This window comes from Anomalospiza imberbis, chromosome 15 (assembly GCF_031753505.1).
Source record: "Anomalospiza imberbis isolate Cuckoo-Finch-1a 21T00152 chromosome 15, ASM3175350v1, whole genome shotgun sequence".
Classification (NCBI taxonomy): domain Eukaryota; kingdom Metazoa; phylum Chordata; class Aves; order Passeriformes; family Viduidae; genus Anomalospiza; species Anomalospiza imberbis.
The window spans coordinates 2,121,461-2,141,122 of NC_089695.1; the positions used below are offsets into that span (position 1 = coordinate 2,121,461).

The following is a 19,662-nucleotide window of genomic DNA, read 5'->3' on the forward strand; positions in this document are numbered from 1 at the left end:
TTGTGGCTTGCAGGGGGAGGACAGAACCACCTGGGAGATTTAACGGGGAAGGAGCTGATTTGCCAGTGAGCCTCTGCCCCAGAGGCTGCAGAAACTGGGGAAGTTACAAGGAAAGGGTCAAGAGATCACAGAAAACTCCTCCTTTAAAAAGGGGCTGGAGGATGGGGGGGGTGTTTCTCTCCTAATGAGAAAAAACCAGCAATTTTCTCTCTTTCCATAAATAAAATATCCGGGCACATTTCACTGGCACTTCTCTAAATATTTGGTACCTGGCACAAAACATTTGGTACCTGGCACATGCCCTCTATGAAAAATCGGGTCCCTGCAGCTAAAACTCACAGCAGCCAAAAGCAAAGGCACGGAACGAGCATTGCTGGGCAATCCCCTCACTCACATTGCATAAAACAACCCAGTCCAGGCCCGGAGTGAAATCTTGGATCCCAAGATTTATTAATATCCCAACATTATGCTCTGGCTGTCCTACAGACCATAGGCATTGCACAAATATCCACCAGAAAGGCTGGGGAGTCCAAACCAATCCATGGAATAACCAAACCCTCTTCCAGCATTGTCTCCTGCAGCATCCAGGTGAGCAACAACACCTGAGGTTCCTTTAGGGGCGCACAAAGGCCCTAAAACCATGGAATTTGGGCAGTGGAGCTGCCCTCCTTCCCTCCTTGCCCCAGGAGCTGGGGCAGGTGGGAGCACAGGGCTAATGATGGTTATGTAAATCTCATGGGAGCAGCAGCACCTGCCATCCCCGGGGGCTGCCAGCTCATGCATGCCTTGGATGCGCATTCCTGCTGCCCAAATTCCTCCTCGATTGCTCCTGCCCGCATTCCCACCCGGCCCTGCTGATGGATGCACGGGATTCCCCCCCGAGGGGGGCTGTGGGCATGGCCTGTCCCCGCCCTGCAAGCAGGGGCTTCCTGGAGACACAGGAATGGCCACTTCAGAGCTCTCTGGGGACAAAGGAATGGCCACCCCAGAGCTTCCCAGAAACACAGGAATGGCCACCCCAGAGCTCCTTGGGGACACAGGAATGGCCATCCCAGAGCTCTCTGGGGACACAGGAGTGCCCACCCCGGAGCTCCTTGGGGACACAGGAATGGCTGTCCCAGAGCTCTCTGGGGACACAGGAGTGCCCACCCCGGAGCTCCTTGGGGACACAGGAATGGCTGTCCCAGAGCTCTCTGGGGACACAGGAATGGCCGTCCCAGAGCTCTCTGGGGACACAGGAGTGCCCACCCCGGAGCTCCCTGGGGACACAGGAGTGCCCACCCCAGAGCTCCCTGGGGACACAGGAGTGCCCACCCCAGAGCTCCCTGGCACACTCCGGGTACCCTGTGCTGCCAGCCAGTGTGACCCCAAGGGGCCAGGCCACCAGGAGCAGTGTCACCAGTGCCACTCTGAGCACCCACTGACCTGGTGACACAGCCCAGGTGCCCTTCCCAGCCCTCTGGAGTGCTTCACTCTCAGCTGGACCTGGTGAGGGACAGGTGGTGGCCCTGGTGGCACCAGGTCCTGGGGAGCTGCCAGTCCATATAATCACGGGTTGGTGACACACAGTGGTCCTCTTACCCCGTGTCCCCAAGTCCCCAGCTCTCAGACAATTGCTGGTCATGGTTCCAGAAGGGCTGGAGACCTGAGCCATGGCAGGATTGTGCCCTGTGGGGCTGGGGACAGTCCCCCCACCCAGCAGGAGGTTGTCACAGCAGCAAATGCTTCTTCCAGGAGGTGCCTGAGCACATAATCCTTGAGCTTTGAAAGTGCCTGAGCCTGTGAAAGGCCAGGTCTGATCCTCCCTGACCTGTCCCCTCTGCCCTGGGCTGAGGGGAGCACAGAGGGTTCCCTCCAGCCCATGCCACCCAACCCACGTCATTGCACCAGGGGCTGGCCTGGGCACGTGCCTCCTGCTGCATCCCAACGCTCACCCAGCACCTGCAAGGGTTAATCTGCCTCTCCACAGCTTCTCAAAGCTAATTAGAAAGAGCCTGGGCAAGTGTGGTGGCAGACACACTGCACTTATCTCCCCACTTCCGGGGCTCTGCCCTTATCATTTAATTAAAGCTGCAGCCTGCTTCCCTGGCTGGCAGCAGCTCATCACCGAGGGCATTGGAGCTTGAGGCAGCCTCTGCCAGCTCGCCAGGAAGAGCAGGAGAAGGGAGGAACGGGCCCCGGGAAGGACAATCAAAGGGAGAAGAAGATAAAGGAAGAGTCCCTCTGTGCTGGCTGGGGACTGGGAAGGCAGCGAGGGACCCCAGTGTGCCACCCCTGTGCCATGCGTTGGGGGACATGGGGACAGCTCTGCTCCAGGGCGACCAGGGCAGTGTCACAGCCTGGGAATGAGCCAAGGAAATGCCTTGGTGGGAGGCACTTCAGACTGGCTCCATATCCCAGAACCCCCAGAGCAGCTCTCCCACAGGATCCCAGAATCACCGAGGTTGGAAAAGACCTCCAGTATCATCGAGTCCCAGCTGTGCCTGATCCCCACCTTGTCCCCAGCCCTTCCTGGGACACCTCCAGGGATGGGCACTCCAAACCCCCCAGAGCAGCTCCTCCCAATCCCTGGGCACCCTTTCCATGGGGAAATTCCTGCTGGTGTCCACCCTGAGCCTGCCCTGGCCCAGCCTGAGGCCGTTCCCTCTCCTCCTGTCCCTGTTGCCTGGGAGCAGAGCCCGACGCCCCCGGCTGTCCCCTCCTGTCAGGAGCTGTGCAGAGCCACAAGGTCCCCCCTGAGCCTCCTTTTCTCCAGGCTGAGCCCCTTTGCAGCTCCCTCAGCCTCTCCTGGGGCTCCAGCCCCTTCCCAGCTCTGTTCCCTGCCCTGGGCACGCTCCAGCCCTCAGTGTCCTTCTTGCCATGAGGGGCCAGAACTGGGCAGAGCCCTCGAGGTCCCCCAGCAGGGCCAGCACAGGGGACAGGCCCTGCCCTGGTCCTGCTGTCACCCTGGTTTTGATCCAGGCCAGGTGCCCATGGCCTCCTTGCCCACCTGGGCACCCCTGGGCTCCCAGCAAGGCATCCTCAAGGCGCACCCTGACCCTGGAGTCCCAGAGCAGAGCCAGCCATGCTCAACCCTCCCAGAGGAAAAGGACAATCCCTGCCATGCTCAACCCAGCTTCACAAAGGAAACTGGGGGCCACAGAGCACTGGGAAATGTCCGGGAGGGAGGCCACTGAGCAACTGATGGATGTAAATCAGGGAACAGGACAGATGTCCACAAAGCAATGGCAGCAAACCCTTGCTGGTCTCCAAAAGAGAACATGGATCACAAGATCATGGAATCACAGAATAGTGTGGGTTGGAAGGAACCTCAAAGCTCATCTTGTTCTCTGCCATGGGCAGGGAGACCTTCCACTCTCCCAGGTTGCTCCAAGCCCCATCCAACCTGGCCTTGGACACTTCCAGGGATTCAGGGGCAGCCACAGCTTCTCTGGGCAACCTCAAGGCCTCACCACCTTCACAAGGAAAGATTTTTTCCTTAATATCCAATCTAAACCTCCTCTGTCAGTTGGAATCCATTCTCCCGATGGATAAACTCTGGGAATGCTGTTGTCTGAAGGCTACACAGGGCAGCGTGGGCACAGCTCCCCAGGGATGTGTTCTGAGGAACATTCAGTGCACATTTTGGGACTAGCAGCCCCCATGCCAAATCCCACATCTCCCTCCAAAAGTGTGGCTAAGCTAATGGATCTTGAAAGGATATTTTCATAATCACTTTGTTAGCAGGGCTGAGGCAGCACGGCTTGTTCTCCAAAACTAGCTGGAACAGCTCGGTTAAAACTTATAAAAAACAGAGAAAGAAATCAACCTGAGGGGAACCCAGCATGGAAAATTGCAGCTGTGGTTTTGGCAAGCAGCTGAGGCGATAAGCGATCGGAAAGGAGCCTGTGCAGCACAAAATGTCAGAGCCTGAGGCTGCGCAGTGCAGGGAAGGATCCTCACTGCAGGCTCCCAGAGCTGCTCCAGAGGCACGGCCTGGCTGGAGCTGTGTGCATCCGGCACGCCCCGAGTGCCAGGAGCAGGGCCCGGGAGCAGCCTGCTGCCGGCGCGGCATCGGGAACGAGCACCAGCCCGGGGAGGGGCTGGGAAAGGGGCTCAGCTGCAGAGAAGGAGGTTCAGGGCTCACTTTGTGGCTCTGCACAACTCCCTGACAGGAGAGGGCAAACAGGAAATCAGGAGCTGCTCCCAGGGTGAGTGGCCTCAGGTTGCACCAGAAGAGGTTCAAGATGGACATCAAGGGAATATTTCTTCCCAGAAAGATGGCCAAGCCCTGGCAGAGCTGTCCAGGGCAGTGGTGGAGTCACCCTGGAGGGGTTTCAAAGCCGTGTCCACCTGGGGACAGGGGTTAGTGGTGGCCTTGGCAGTGCTGGGGGAATGGTTGGACTTGATGATCTCAGAGGTTTTTTTCCAACCTTAATTCCATGATTCTGTGTAAAGGGTGGTCCTCTCCCGCCCCTTGCTCATGTCCTAATCACACAAGCCAGTATTAACAGGCAATAATTGGATTATTTCTAATTAATTTTCAGCATGGCCACTCCTCTCACCTCAGCTACAGCCACGGGGAGCACTCCAAGGAGCACCAGTTCATGTGCACAAGGATTTGGGAATACCAGCCTGGCTTTGTGAGTCCTCTCCAGTGTTTGCTCCTTGGTGGCTGCCTCTCATTGTTCCCGGGTATTAAAGCTCTTGTGTCAAGGAGAAAAGAAGTGGCGTTCGCATGTCTGCCTTTGAACAAAACCATTGTTCAGCTCCATCAACAGTTTAATAATCCTTCCCTGGCAGGACAATGGATGGGGGGAAATCGTGGGTGCAGGGGGGCTGGGAGCCACAGAGCCAAGCGCTGTTCCCGGCCTTTGAAGTCAGGGAGGTGTTTAAGTGACGAAAGAAAACACAAGTTTATGAAAAGGGCTCCTCTCAAGGAGGAGATCTGCAAACAAAGGGAACTGAGACCACTTGGAGGGAAGCAGAGCAGGGAGAAGGAAGAGCCCTTGGAAGAGAGTCAAGCCAAACCCCAAGGAAACCGGGAGAGGAAATGACAGTATGGATTTGCATGTGGACGCTTTGTTTCCTTGCCACGGATCTTTCCTGGGGTGCTTCCGAGGAAAGGGAGCACCCTCATGTTATTCCAGCTCTTTTACAACCCATCCTGACCCTGTCCTGCAGGCATCAATGGGGAAGAGGCAGATCCCTGCTGGAATTTTTGGTGGCTGTGAGAAGGATCGGGGGACAGGCACTAAATGCAGGGTGAGGCTCTGGGGCTGTGCTGAGGGGGAAACGTCTGTCCCTGCTGGAGGCACACACAGCCCTGGATCCCAAACCCAGCCCTAGGGAATCAAACCCACCTGAAATCCAACACAGAGCAGTCCTGGGAGCATTAGAGCAGGGATACAGCCAGGGAACTTTGCGGGAATGATCCCACATCAAATGGGGCCGTTTCTCTGCTGGTTGCTCTGAGATCCAGAGCCCGAACCCCTGGACTGCCCAGCCCCTTTCTCTGCAGTGCAGCCGTGCCACAAAGCAGCTGAAAACGCTCCTTATTGACGCCTCCAACGCCCACAGACTGCGAGGCTGAAAATCTGCAGTGGGAGCACCACGGGGAGAGGTTTTGTGGCTGGCACGTGGCAGGAGCAGCACCGGTCACATCCTCCTGTGGTGCAGGCAAAATTCACCCCAAGAAATCAACCCTGATGCTTGAACTGGAGCATTTGCCCTCTTGCTTGATTCCCCACCAAGCACTGAAAGGATCTGCCACCCTAATGGCCAGGACTGGGGAGAAATCCCCTTCTCTAATGGCCAGGACTGGGGAGAAATCCCCTTCTCATGGAAAAGTGGGAGGGATCAGCACCAAAGCATCCGGCTGAAGGAGCAAACACGGGCTATGGGGAAGTTTAGGAGCAGGGCAGCTTGGTGATGGCTCATTTGGGAAAAAAACCCGATTCTGATGAATTTTGCTGTGCCCTATGTTTGTTTTTAGGATGGCAGCAAGAAGCCCTTGCGGGAAAGCAAGGAAAAGACAGAAAATCGCTTCCGATAGGGAATATCAACCTCCAGCTACCCCTGGGTGCTGCAGTTTACAGGCTGCTGGAGGAGAGATGCAATAAAGTTTGCACCACTCCAGGGAGGTCTGCCAGAGGCAGTCCTAAAGGCTGCCATGAATAAAACACGCTTTAAAGAGCCAGCGAGGATTACAAAATCCTAAAACCCAGGCAGGACAAGCAGGATACACCATCCCACCCATGTCAGAGGCAGATTGGCAAAGGGGATGTGCTCAGAGCACAGCACCAGGGAGCAGCAGGATGAGCACGAGAAGATTTGGATTTCACAATCCAGCAGAGATGGATGAAAATTTCCAGAATCGGTCCGAGGGCATAATTTTTTGCAGCTATTTTTCCAAAGGGAGGAGACGGCAAGAGCAGGTCTGCTCCTCATGCGAGGGAAAATCCGTGTGCAGCACAGAGCAAAGCAGCGTCTGTGCCCAGGTAGAGAGCTCCGAGGGATCCGCGATTGGAGAGGTCCAGGCCAGCAATTGACCCTTTGAAGGAAGCCGTACATCATCATTAAAGAGCTCCACGTCCCGAGGGACCCGGAGGCGAAACAACCCCGGCGCTGCTGTCCCGGTGTGGGAAAAACAGGGCTCAGGGAATGACAAATGGAATGCACGTGGGCGGCAGGGTTTACCTGCAGCCCCAGCACGGGAAGGGCTCGGGATCTGCTCCTCAGGGAAGCTGATAGGGGAACAATAGCCTGCAAGTGGCATTGTTTGCAGGAAAGGCGAGATATTTGCCTTTTCTCACTGATGTTGCTGCATCTCTGTGGGGGCCCCTTCCTGTGTGGCTAATAAGCAGCAAGACGCCAGACGTGGAATACAAAAATTCCTTTGGCTTTGATTCATTTTCTTTCTGGATAGAGTCAGCCTTACTTTTGTCAAGATCCCTGTTGTCTGGGTAATTTCATCTAGAGATCCTCAAGGAGCAGAGATTTCCACATCACTCCGAGTTTAATATCTCGGTTTGAGCTGGCATATATTCCAGCAATAATTTATACAGCTGAAGAAGGGGGAAAAAAAAAAAAAGATTACTTCTGTCTAATTGGCATTACACTAATTACCAGCAAAATACATCAGGCAAATATCACATCTCCTCACTCTCTGTCATTTTGCATTCCCTGCTCCATTTTCTCTTTCCTCGGCAGCGATAAAACAACACGACAGCCATTCTGACATCCCTGAGCAGGGATCACATCCTGACCCCCTCCTCCTTTACTGCTGCCTCCTTGTTTGCTCACGTCCAGGCAGGTTGTACAAACCCAGACACACACAGCTGACAGAGAACTGCTGTTCCCAGGAACCTGTGCATTCCAGCACCCTGCTCTTCCCTGCTGGATGCTTCCCCAGCCTCTCCCATGCTCCTTGTCCAGAGGATTCATCCCTGGAAGAACATTTTATACCTGAGTAATATAGAACACAGATGTACAGGAGAGTCACAGGTTTCAGCCATTGGACACCTGAGCTGATTTATTCCTGATTCACAGCATCCCTGCCATTCTACCCCAAATTATTGGAAAAATGTTGTTATTTTAGCCCACCACCTGTCTTATGCTGGAGTAAAGATGCCAAGTGTAAATCCAAACACATCCAAGAGCTACCATGAGCAGAGTCCTCATCATCCAGCTCATTCTGAAGTGAGCTCCCTGCAGAAAAGAGCCCTGGAACAGAGCACTTTGGAGGGATCCTTCCCTGTTCTTGTCCCCCAAGCCCAGGAATGAAGTCTGGATGTTTGCTTTTAGGGATACAGCCCTGGAAGGAGCATCCAGGTAGGACTCGGTGTCCATGACACCCTGGGAGGTTCCACGCTCCCACCAGTGAGGTTCAGCCCTCCTTTTCCACAAGGATTGAGGCTGAAATACCTCACTGGGATCATTTGGGAGCCTTGTACCCCGTTCAGAGGCACAACTCCCTCTCCACCCCGCTGGGGACAACACACACAGACAATGTCCCTGCGTGTCACTTCTGGGAAAACAGAGCCTTCCGGCCACCACTACATAAATTCCCCCATTCCTGCTTGTTGGAAGCTTCTTGTCCTGCTCAGAGTTGCTGGAAAAGGAGCCCAGCTCTAGCCACACTGGCCAGGGAACAAGGACTGAGCACCACGTGGCCGCTGTTGTGTCCCTGAGCAAAGCGTGGCCGCCTCAGCTCCCAGGAAATGAGCCCTGGATGCTGGCAGGGAACTGAGCTCTCGAGAAGGAGAGGCAAACGCAGGGGCTGCCACGGTTTGATAACCTCTGAGGCACAGCAGCCTGTCCCTGGGATGGCTCACCACATCCATGACTAATGGGAGATTTATGGAGTGTCCTCTCTGCCGGGGAAGCGGAGCGCCGGCATTCCAGCCACTTAACGGAGGGGACTTCAAATCAGGATGGATGAGAGCCCGTGGGAAGGAGACAAGAAAGATTCTTTAATGGTGACAGCACAAAGGATCAAATCCCGGGGAAGAGCCAACAACTGAGACTGACACCTGACCTGTCTCAACAGCAAAGCTCCCATTGATTTCACCGGGGACAGGGATGAATCCCTTATCCTCTATCTCCTGCTGGTGAAAGGGATTTTCCATGTAAGGGATCCACACCTGACCGATCCTTCAAACTCAGCCACCTGCTATTTTTATGAGAAAGAAACTGCAGTGTGGAGAAGCTCAAATGGGAGAGTTTGTAAGCTCCTCTGGCATTAAGTTTAAACCCCACACTAATGCAGGTCCCTTGCACGGGCAGAGGCACTGCCAGGCAGGTTTATGGAGACATTCCGGAGCATTGGGAGGCAGATAAAGGGGGAATAACTGCGGTAGATCACACAGGAGCTGGAAATGGCACGTCAAATTACTTCAAAAGGAGCTTTCTAAGGAAGCAGGTCTTTGAAAACAACAAATAGTCTGGGGCTGCTGAGGGATCCTGCCTGTCTGTTGCTTTTACACTCAGTGGCTTTTTCTGGTTTAGACGTGTTCTAAAGCTGTATGCCAAGCTCAGAATCCCTGCCTCCCGCAGAATCCCAGCTTCCTGCAAGTTCAGCTCTTTGTGGAGCCACAGAGCAGGCAGGGTGGGAAAACTGCTCTGTCTGGAGAGCAAAAATGGCCAAAAAAATGTGGCCCAGCAAAACCTCAGCCTGGTCACTCCCCTGTCCAGATGACCATGGAGCCGTGCTGGGACAGGCACAGGGGTGAGCCAACCAAGAGGGACAGGAGGGACCTGCCTATTCTGCTCCCAAAACACACAGAGCACTTTGGCTCAGGAGAAATCATCGTTCCCATTCCTGACTGTCCCCCACCTGTCCGAAGAAACAGCAGCAAGTCCCAGGTTCAAGCGTGCATTTTAAAATGGGCTGGGAAACACACAAGAAGAGCCTGAAGCAGCTTCACCAAACCCTCACTCCAAAGAAATGTCCTCCCTGGAGAGGAACGTGGGACAAGCAAAGAAGGGCCCCACCCTCCCATTCCCATTGCAGATCTAATTCGGAAAACTCTTCCTGGAACAGGGTTTAAGGAACTCTCGAGCTGAAGCCATGAATAGTTGGAGGCTGATGTAAACTATTTTTGGAAAATCGACTTTCTACCAAAGAAGGGATGTTGAGATTTGGCCCAGAGATAAGAATAGCTGTGCATGACCATTTGCATGGGCATTTGCATCGGAATTTGCAACCATTGCCAGGGAAAAGGAAAATGCCAAGTCCTGTGTGGGTTGGGTTCCTGTTTTAATGTCACCGGGGTCATGTTCTGCCAGGTGAAAACCTTTTCCCAGGCCTGCTGAGGTGGAATGTGATGGAAAACGTTCCTGCCTTAGACTGGAGGAGTTCCATGGCACAGTTTGGCCTCCCTTGTTGGGAAGATGGGAAATCCTCCCTTCCCTGGGACAGAAGAAGGCGCCTTCCCTCAACGAGCTAATTTATAATTCTTAGCTAAAAACTTCCATATTCCCATCTGTTTGTAGCTGATTCCCTTAAGGAAAGTCTCAAAGTTTGCCATGGAGCTGACCAAGCCTAAGAGTGGTTCCACAGAGTGGGGTGAGCTTGGGGTCAGCAGCTCCCAGCTGCTCCCCAGGCCTGGGGTCTCTGCAGGATTGTCCAGAAAATCCACACAGTGAGGGCAGGGTCACCTCCCCGAGCTGTGCACTCACCATGCACAGGGACAGAGCATCCTGGAGAGGGCTTCCAGAGGGAAAGAGGAATAAAGATTAGGAGAAATGATAGAATTTTCTCCACCCAGTAAATTCAGAGCAGGAGGAATATGATGGATGTATCACAAGTGAGAAGGCATTCACGGATTTCCACCGGCTTGCCACAGACATTAAAAGGGAATGGAAGAGATCCCAGCCCAGCCCAGGGTCGCAATGACCAGCAGAAAACTCCCAAAGTCCAATCCTGAATGCAGCAGGCACACACAGAGCCATGGGGACCTAGACATGCTCCAAGAGAAGGCACCTTCCCGCTGAAATACGGAGATTTTTGTCTCTTGGGCGTTGGCTCTGAGTGACTGCACTGCCTGGACCTTTCACAATCACACCTCAGGGGCTCAGGGACAGAAAGGGGGGAAAAGAGCAGCCAGAATCCAACAGGGAAATGTGGGTTCTACAAATAACTCCTCTAAAGATGTCCAGGATCCACCAAAGATCTTTGGAGAACTCGAGGACAGCCTTATGTGTGTGCTACCACATAATCCTGTGAGGCAAGAGAGGCAGATAAATTATTGCAGCTATTTTGGACAACATCTGAAGCGAGGAGCAGCCTTCTTAGAAGGTCTTGAGAGGATTAAAGGCACTCTTTGGAGCTGGGAGCAATGTGCTTTGTCCTGGGACAGGGGAACAGCCGTCCATCCCCTGTTTACCCTGGCTCCTGGGGACAATTAAGAAAGGTCACCTGGCTGGTGTGGCAGAACAACTGCCCTGCCGTGCCCCAAGCAGCTCTGGCGCCAGAGTTTGCCCAGACACGGCCGCTGGAAAACATGGAAAATAAGGAAATAGGGCTGGAGTTCCAGCTCAGGCAGAAATGTTGAAACCAGGATGGGGTAATCCAGGGCCATTTGCAATCTGCTGGATGTTGTCTGTCCTGATAAAAATCTTTTCCCAGCAGTGATTAAGCAAACCAGGAGCCGGTTTTGGGGATGAACCAACATTAGGTATGGAAAGGAGAAAAGCTCCCAATTTCTTCTGCAAAAGAAGAAGATCACTGAGGGATCCAGAAAGAATTTCCAGAGGCAGTGATGAACAGAACATTCACAAAGAATGTGGACACCCTAAACCTGGGCAGCAGTGGGAGCTGCTGGTCAGGACAAAAGGAATTCCAGCTCTGAAGTGTTAAAAATAGCTGAAGATCAGTTACAAAAACCCCAAACCCACATTGTCTCAGCTAGAGATGAATCCAAGCAGCGGCCAGACCCGAGCTCAGCTGGGCAGAGGTGTGACCTGCTGGATCCCAGTCAGCAAAGTCCGGGAGAGGCACGGATCTAGCTGGAATCCCACACCCCAGACAAAGCCCACTCCAAAGCATTCCTCAGCCTCTGCACCAAAGCAGAAGTGCTGCATGGTACATTTGAAAAAAAAAAAACAACTCCACAGACTGCAAATGTGCCTGGAACACTTCCTGCAAGACGAAAGGGACATTTAGAGATAATGTAGGAAAAAAAAGAATAGATTTTAAGATCTAGAGGAGTCTCTGTGCCAGGGAAGGAGACAGAATGTAATTTTTTTGTCCCATCTGTTGGCTGTGAGGAATTTAACAACAATCGCAGTGAGAACCTTAAAAAGCAGCTCATGACTAGCACTAAAGCAGAGGCAGGAGGCAGTGACTGCCCAGGGCTGCAAATCCATCCTTGTGGTGAGCAGGAAAAGAGGATGGTTGGCTCAGGAATACTCCACTTTCTCAAGGAGCTCAGAGCTGGGGGTGCTCAGCATTGAGAAAACTCCAGGGAGAGCTCAGAGCCCCTGCCAGGGCCTTCCAGGAGAGCTGGAGAGGAACTTGGGACAAGGGATGGAGGGATAGGACACAGGGAATGGCTTCCCACTGCCAGAGGGCAGGGATGAATGGGATATTGGGAATTAGGAATTGTTTCCTGGGAGGGTGGGCAGGCCCTGGCACAGGGTGCCCAGAGCAGCTGTGGCTGCCCCTGGATCCCTGGCAGTGTCCCATGCTAGGCTGGAGCAATCTGGGATAGGGAAAGGTGTCCTTGCCCGTGGAAGAGGGTGGGACTGGATGGTCCTTTAAGGTCCTTTCCAAGCCAAACCATTCCACGATCCCTGGAACTGCAGAGTGCACACACAGCCAGGTGCAGCCATGTTTCCATGCCATGGTGACACTGTGAACACAAACACTCCCAGACACATCATCCCTGCACCTGGAGCTGCTGTGGATGTCACCAAGTGCTGCTGCGGGGCTGTGGGACATCACCTGGACACATCCAGCCCACCAAAAGCTTGTCGCCAAATTGGAGACCATGCAGAGAGGAAAATGAGCCGAAGGAACGGAAGGCTTGAACTATAATCAGAAATGAGCAAGGAGGAGGAGGGAAACTTCTCTCCAGGCTGCCTCTGCAAGGGTTGCCAAAAAGCACCACACACATCCAAGATGTGCCAGATGTTGCTGCTGCCCAGGAATGAGGCTGCAGGTCTGTGGTGGTGGCAGGAGCAGATGGCAATGGCTGGGAGGAGTGCGAGGAAGGGTGGGAGGAGAGGAAGAGACACACAGCTGCCAAAATCTCTTGCCCTGGCTCTGCTCACAGGGAGGGACTTGACTCAGTTTTCTCTCAAAGAGATCTTTAAATGTTGAGTTGCCTTAATGGGATCTCCGAGTACGCACCAGGAGAGGGAATTCTGGTGTTGTGGGACTCAGTGGGAAGAAATGGGAGGAGCTGAAGCAGAGTTTAAGTGTAGACTGGTGAAACTGGGGGCAGAGAGAACTTTCCACTGGGAGGGCTCATCTGGGGTCTCACACACTGTGCTGACAAAGTGGGAAATTCCTAAAGGGATGCTCCCAGCAGAATCACAGGCTGGGATTTCATGGCCATGCCACACACAGGTAAGACAAGCTGCTCCTTCTTCCTTTGCAATGCATCCCTCGAAATCTTCCCTGAAACAAAGGAAAACCTGGACTGGGGGCGGGGGGGCGGGGGGGGGATTGTTTATTGAGCCCAGCAGCCAAACCTGGGAAGTGGAATCTCCATCCATCCACTCCAGCTGTGCCGAGGCATTGGGAGGGGCTCGGACAGCACCGGGAAAAGGCTAGGCTTGGCAAAGCCTGAACCAGACAGGAGGGCTTGAAACCAGATCCGCCACAAAGTCCCAAAGCCAAGTTCTGCTCCTGCCTTGGATGTCAGCAGCAGCCTGGGCTCTGGCATTGGGAGCAGCCGGATTTCTGCCTTGTGCCTCTGGAACACCAGGATCCTGACATGGCAGAGGGAGGAGCTGCCAGCTCATCCAGGGTCACCCAGAGCGAGCAGCCACCTCCAAAAAATGCAAATTGCAATTTTCTGTTTCATTCCCCACCTATGGTGTAGTTTCTTCCCTTGAACTGTGAGGATAAACTCATGAACATCTGGGAAGTGCAGATCCTACGGCACGGAGTGTGTTGGGAAAGCTCATGAGGTGGTTGGCAATTCCATACTCAGAGCACGGTTGTAACTGCATGCATTAAAAATGGCATGGGGTCCCCACTTTAAATAACAGCCATAAAACAGATTTTGGGGGTGGAAAAACATGAATCAGAAATGCCTCATCCAATAAATCACAATCTCAGATACATTTGCACCACACAGGGACAGAGGGAAAACAGGCTCCATGTAACAATTCCTAAATTGCTCATATTTGGTCCTGAAATCCTGTTAAATTCCCTCGATCCAGAGTGACTGGCACTGTCCCCATCCAAGTCCTCCGTGCATTATGGCAGGGCAGAGCCTCCATGGAGCACCAGCATTCCCAGGCTCCTTCCAACAAAAGCAAATCTGGGATCCGGGAGGAACAGATGTCTTTGGGAAAAGCACCGGGTGGCCAAGTGGGAGACTGAGCTTCATTCCCAGCTCAGCATGCCCCACCAAGGTGGGGAACAGCGCCGGGAAATGCTGGGGAGGAAAAACAGTGGGTAGAGAGGGAAAATAGCAGGGATGACAAATGCCTGGGATAACTGAGGAGCTGCCACGTCAGTGCCAAGCTCCTGAAGAAGCCTTCACCACAACCAGCGTAATTCCTCCTGCAAAAGACCTGGCTCAGCCCCTGCAATACAGCATTTTACTGCAGTCTGCACAGCAGAAAGGGTCCAAAAAAGGAGGACACTGAGATGTGTGTTAATCAAATGAAGAACCATCTACAAAGAAAAGGCATGGATCTGTCTTCCAGTTGAAACGCTATAAATAGCCTTGCATACTTGCTTATCAGATTGGTTCGGCTGCAGGGATAATCTCCTGGAGAAAGCAATGGAAGCCCTGTTATGTTGGATATTTATAACCAGATGAAAGCTGAGAAAATGCACAGTCGTGTCAGCCTGGTGTTCGTGCCATGGGATGGGGGTGCAGGATCTAGCACATCTCCGCGGTTTAACAGAAGGTCAAGAACAGCTTAGTCTGCCCAGCTTCCCAAAAACCCAAGGTCTGACCTCTTGGAGGTGCTGGTGCTGCTGGTGAAGCCAAGGCAAGGACATGGTGGGACAATCCCCAGAAGGTCATGATGGTCCCACATCACTGGAAAACCTTTGCAGGAAACAAGTCATGATCCTTCTCGGGACTAACAAGGTCTGGTTGGAAGCACAGATGTGGATGTGCCACACCTCAGGCAGGGGACGGAGCAAACACAACTCTGGTGAGCTGGTCTAACACCCCAGAGCCTCCTAATCCCCAAATCACCTGTCCCAGTGCCAGGGTTCCCTCACAGTCTGCTTAGAGGATCACGACCCTGACCCCAGCTCCTCAGGTCTCCTCTGAACTGCCATGCCAGATTATCTGCAGAGCACCAGGACCAGCTCAGGATAATGCTGGTGGATTCCTGAGAGCATTGACCTGCCACGGCCTCTGCACCCAACACAGGTCAGGACAGATGCTGGAGCCACTGGAGCCTGATTCCCAACCACTGCCATGGGAAGGGAGCCAAGGCAGGATGTTCAGGGGAGGGAGAGCAGAGCAGGGTTGTGGTTATTCCCTGGAAGCCTCCACAGGGTCGGTACCACACAGGGATCTGGTGGTGGACGGGCGTGGGGTGATTGCTGCTCTCCTGGGAGGTGAACACACACAGGGCACCTTGTGCCAAGAGAGGGAGCTGGTTTGTAGGGCAGGTTTGTGATGCTGTGGGCAGGGAGCCATTCCTGGGGCCTCCAGGTAGTGGCCCTTGGCCTTCCTCAGCTCTGCCCATCCAGCCGGGCACACAATGAACATTCCAGGGAATATCCCAAGACAACCCTCTCTGCTCTCCACCTTCCAGGTGCTTCTCTCTCTCCCCTCTTTCTGCTTTTAGCCCTGCTCCTCCCTCATCATCTCTGAGTTTCCTGTCACATTCCAGGGCTCAACCTTTCCTCTTCCAGGTCTGTCACCCCCACTACCTCGCCACATCCATCAGCTCATCCGTGGGGCATCTCCTTGCTCACTACCCTTCCAAGTACTCAGGGGAGCCCAGCACTGTTTCCAAGTGCCAGGGCTCCAGGAAGTGCTCCAAACTGCTCTTTCTAGGTGACTGACTGGCACTTTTGGGGTAGAAAGTCATCTGCACAACACTCATGGACAGGAGAGTGCAACAGATGGATTTGGGAGCCCTACCACGCCTTGCTTCAATGGCTGTAACACAGAAAACTCCAGTGTTACTCCAGGAATAACCTGGGCATTGGGAAGAGATGTTCCACCAGACCCGTCCATTTCCACAACAGAGGGACCCAGCAGGTTTGCAGCTCCCTAAAAGCCATCTGAACACGCACTCAGCCATCTTCCCACCATGCACACACCTGTCCCAAAGTCAAGGATGCTCCCAGAAACAGGAGGAGACTTCAGGAGAACCCTCTGCCACCTCGTCCTCTTCCCTCCCAGAAGTTTCTTTGACCCTGCCACCTCGACAGCCACCTCCCCTGGGGACACGAGCACAGAAGGCAGCAGGTACAGGAGAGAAGATGTTATGTGCACAGCCAGAGCCAAATCCAAGGAAGCAATGGGAGCTGGCCGGAGAAGACAGCTGGGGGGGTGGGCTGCAGCCAGGGGGGCAGCACAGAGGCAGCACGAGCAGCACGACCGCGGGTGAAGCTGCGTCGGGGCAGGGGGAAGCAGCTCTCTGGTGGTGACACCACAGACACCTCCAGGGGTTTTCAGGGAATGCTGGACCCCACTGGGAGGTGACCTGAGGGGCAAGGTGAAGGGACACGTCGCTGTGGGGTTTGCCGCCACCACCACCACACTCAATAAGCCTCTGCTCCGCGGATCTCCTCAGCCCAGCCTGTGCCACTAAACCTGCTCTGCCCTCTGCCCCTGGAACCTCCCATAGCTCAGACTCCAAACGCACATCGGGAGCTCCAGCACACCCCAATCCCCCTGAGGTGGGGATGGGCAACCATGGGACCCCTGAGTGCGGCACATGAGCTCCCTATGGGCTGGGATACAGCCTCTCTGCTCACCCCATCTTGGACCAAATCTACCTGTCCCCTCCCACACCCACCTGTTCCCTGCCACACCCATCTGTCCACACCCTGCCACACCCACCTGCTTCCTGCCACACCCATCTCCTGCCCCACCCACCTCTCTCCTTGACTCTTCCCATCCCACAGCTCACCCACACCTCCCCTCCCTCACCCACCCGTCCCCTCCCCACCACTCCTTGCTGCTCTCTTGCTCTGAGTCTCACCTCTTCTCCATCCTCCCATACCCACCAAGCCGAGCATGTCCCAGCTGAGCTTCACGTCACCCACACCGGAGACATGGATCATGGAGGACCAGAAGCCTTGGGGACAGGTCCCAGGGGAGGGGACAGGCGCAAGGGGTGGGCACGTACCGTTCTCAGGGTGCTCCATCTCCCCGATGCTGCCATCGGGCGTGGTGCGCTCATAGTGGTCCTCGGGCAGGGCCAGGGGCCCAATGCGGGGCCCCGATGAAGACTTGCTGCTGGGGGTCTCGGATTCCTCCAGCCCGCTGTCGTAGTAGCTGTGCTGGGAGGGGTCCTGCAGGTCCTGAGCCTGGCTGGCTGCAGAGAACGTCACTCGGCGATGAGGTAACTGCAGACAAGAGAGAAAATGTTGCATCACCCACCCCACAGGTGAAGGCAAAGGGTGGGGTCATCCAACCTGACCCCATCCTCAGCCCCGAGAGCCATCCTGGCAGACTCAGCACCAGGCTCCATCCCAGCAAAGAGCTCCCCATCACATGTAGGGAGCACACTTTGCATGGTCCCTGTACTCCCCCAACCCATTACTCCCTCCACGGCTCTGTCCCAGCCTCTTCTGTCACCCAGATGTCTGCTCCCACAGCAGGACGGCTCTGGAAAGGTCCCCCCATGAGCACAGCCTCCTGAATCACTGTCCCAACCCTTGGCTGGGGGTTCCAAATGCAACCCCAGAGCCTCACATAGCCAAGGCCACCCCAAAGCCTCTCTGATGGCATCACTGCCCAGCACAGAGCCACAGCAACCTCCTCCCTCTCCTGGCCTGACCCCAGCTCCCATCCTCAGGATTCTCCTCCCAGGGTCACCACCAGTGCCGCTTTTGTGTGCTTGGAGCGTTTCCAAGACCCCACTTCACACTTTCCCTCCCCAGCTCTGCCTCAGAAGCAGCTCCCTGCCAGCAGCCATTAAGCCACATCATTATCCTGCTCCAAATCCTTCCACCAAATCCTTCTTTGGTGTGATTACCGAGGAGTGGAGTGGAGAGTTCAAGGGGCAAGAGCGGGGAATGAAACGCAACCACCGAGAGCAAGAAAAAGCCACCACAATGTTTCTCCACCAGAAACGCAGGAAGAAGCCCAAGACAGGAATTATTTGATGGGGATCTGAAGGTGATGAGGCGAGAGAGGAGCCAACACATCGTTTAGGCTGAATATCTTTTTTTGTGCTGGTGTCTTTCCTACAAATCAGTGGCAATCAGGCGTCCCACACACAGCGAGCACCGGCCAGAAAGGGGAAGGAATTGAGACAAACAGAGGGAAGGAACACAGAGGGAGCATTTAGATGAGCTGCTTTAAGGTTGGTTGGACCTGATTAAATTCACCACAGATGCTTAGAGACCTGATTTAAGTAACTTCAGAGCTGTTAGGGCTGCCTTTTTTTTTTTCCCAAGATATTTTTTTTCTTCAAGAATTTGTAGAGAATCAGGGAGCTTCCAGAAGACTGGAAGTGAGCTAAAATAGCGCCTGTCTTTAATGATGAGAAAAAAGAAGAGCTGGAGAATTATAAAACAGTTAGCTTAATTTCAGTTCCTGGAAAAATACTGAAGCAGATAAAAGAACTCTTTGTAAGTACCTACAAGATAACAAGGAAATGAGTAACAGCCACTGTAGGTTTGTCACAAACAAACATGTCAAGCCATTGAACTCCTTCCTTTGAAAAGACAGCAGGCCTCGTGGAGGGAGGAGGAGCAGTAAATGTTCTAGCTCGACTTGAGGAAGTTTTTTTTTTGACACTGTTTTAGCTGATTTTCTCATAAGTAATGCAAGCAAACAGCAGAGGTGCAGCACAGTACATCCCTGCCTGGGTAATGTGGGTGCAAATCATTTGGAAAGTGTTATTCCCGAAGGAATTACTGCAGACAGCCTTTTCAGCTGGGATCATGGAACAAATTAAAGCTCCGGGTTGTGTCCCAAATCCGTTGCTGCGCTGTGTTTTCATTAGCTGCTGGCATGACAGATGTGGGATGGATCTGTCACATCTGCACCCTCGTGAGGAGCAATCACAGCTGGCTGAGGATCACTGCACACCACTGGCTGGGCATCCACCCACGGTGCCAACCTCCCACCCAAAAATGCATCAGTACTGGGATATGTGAACTGGCTGAGATGTGCCAGCTCTGCTAGGTGCCAGGAGGCTGAACTGGGCACCCGTTTTGAGGAGAGTTCCCCACTTCAGCAGAAAAGAACAGACAAGCAGTCGTTAGATTGGCACCTTTGGCCAAGTGCAATCACAGAATCACGACAGGGTTTGAGTTGGAAGGGCCTTAAAGTTCATCTCATCCCCCACCCTGCCATAGGCAGGCACCTTCCACTAGCCTAGGTGGCTCCAAGCCCCATCCAGCCTGGCCTGGGACACTTCCAGCATGGGGCACAGCACCCTGTGCCAGAGCAGAGGGTGAAACCTCTTCCAGGAGGGCTCTGGAGGAGCTGAGGACAGGGCAGCGCTGCCCAGGTGCCAATGACCCTCTGGAGTCCCCTCCCAACCCACAGGGATTGTGTAAAGCCTGGCACTGCCCTCCCCCTGCCCCCTGCCCACCCAGCTGAAACCATTTTCCTGCCTTGCCCAGCCCATCCCGAGCTCAGGGCTCCTGCTTTCCCTCCGTGCTTGCACCATCCCCGCCAGACGAGCCAGGCTCCTCGGGGCGCTGAGCTAACACAAATAAACAACCTCCCAAAGCCAGCCTGTGACAGCCACCATCCCCCTCCCCGGGGGGCTCCATCCCAACAGCAGCGCTTTTACCTGAAAAACACCACCTTTAAATGTCACCTCCTGCCAGGCAGCCCTCGA

General features: G+C 54.1%; 1 protein-coding gene across 3 annotated transcripts in view; it reads right to left on the reverse strand.

The window, feature by feature from the left end:
• PCDH1 (protocadherin 1) overlaps positions 1-19,662 on the reverse strand; it is a 55,527-nt gene that overhangs the window by 10,181 nt on the left and 25,684 nt on the right. For all 3 annotated transcript variants that reach the window (XM_068205469.1, XM_068205468.1, XM_068205470.1), the window contains exon 4: positions 16,990-17,209. In XM_068205469.1, the coding sequence (XP_068061570.1) occupies positions 16,990-17,209 (220 nt within the window). The remainder of the gene's footprint in view (positions 1-16,989; positions 17,210-19,662) is intronic.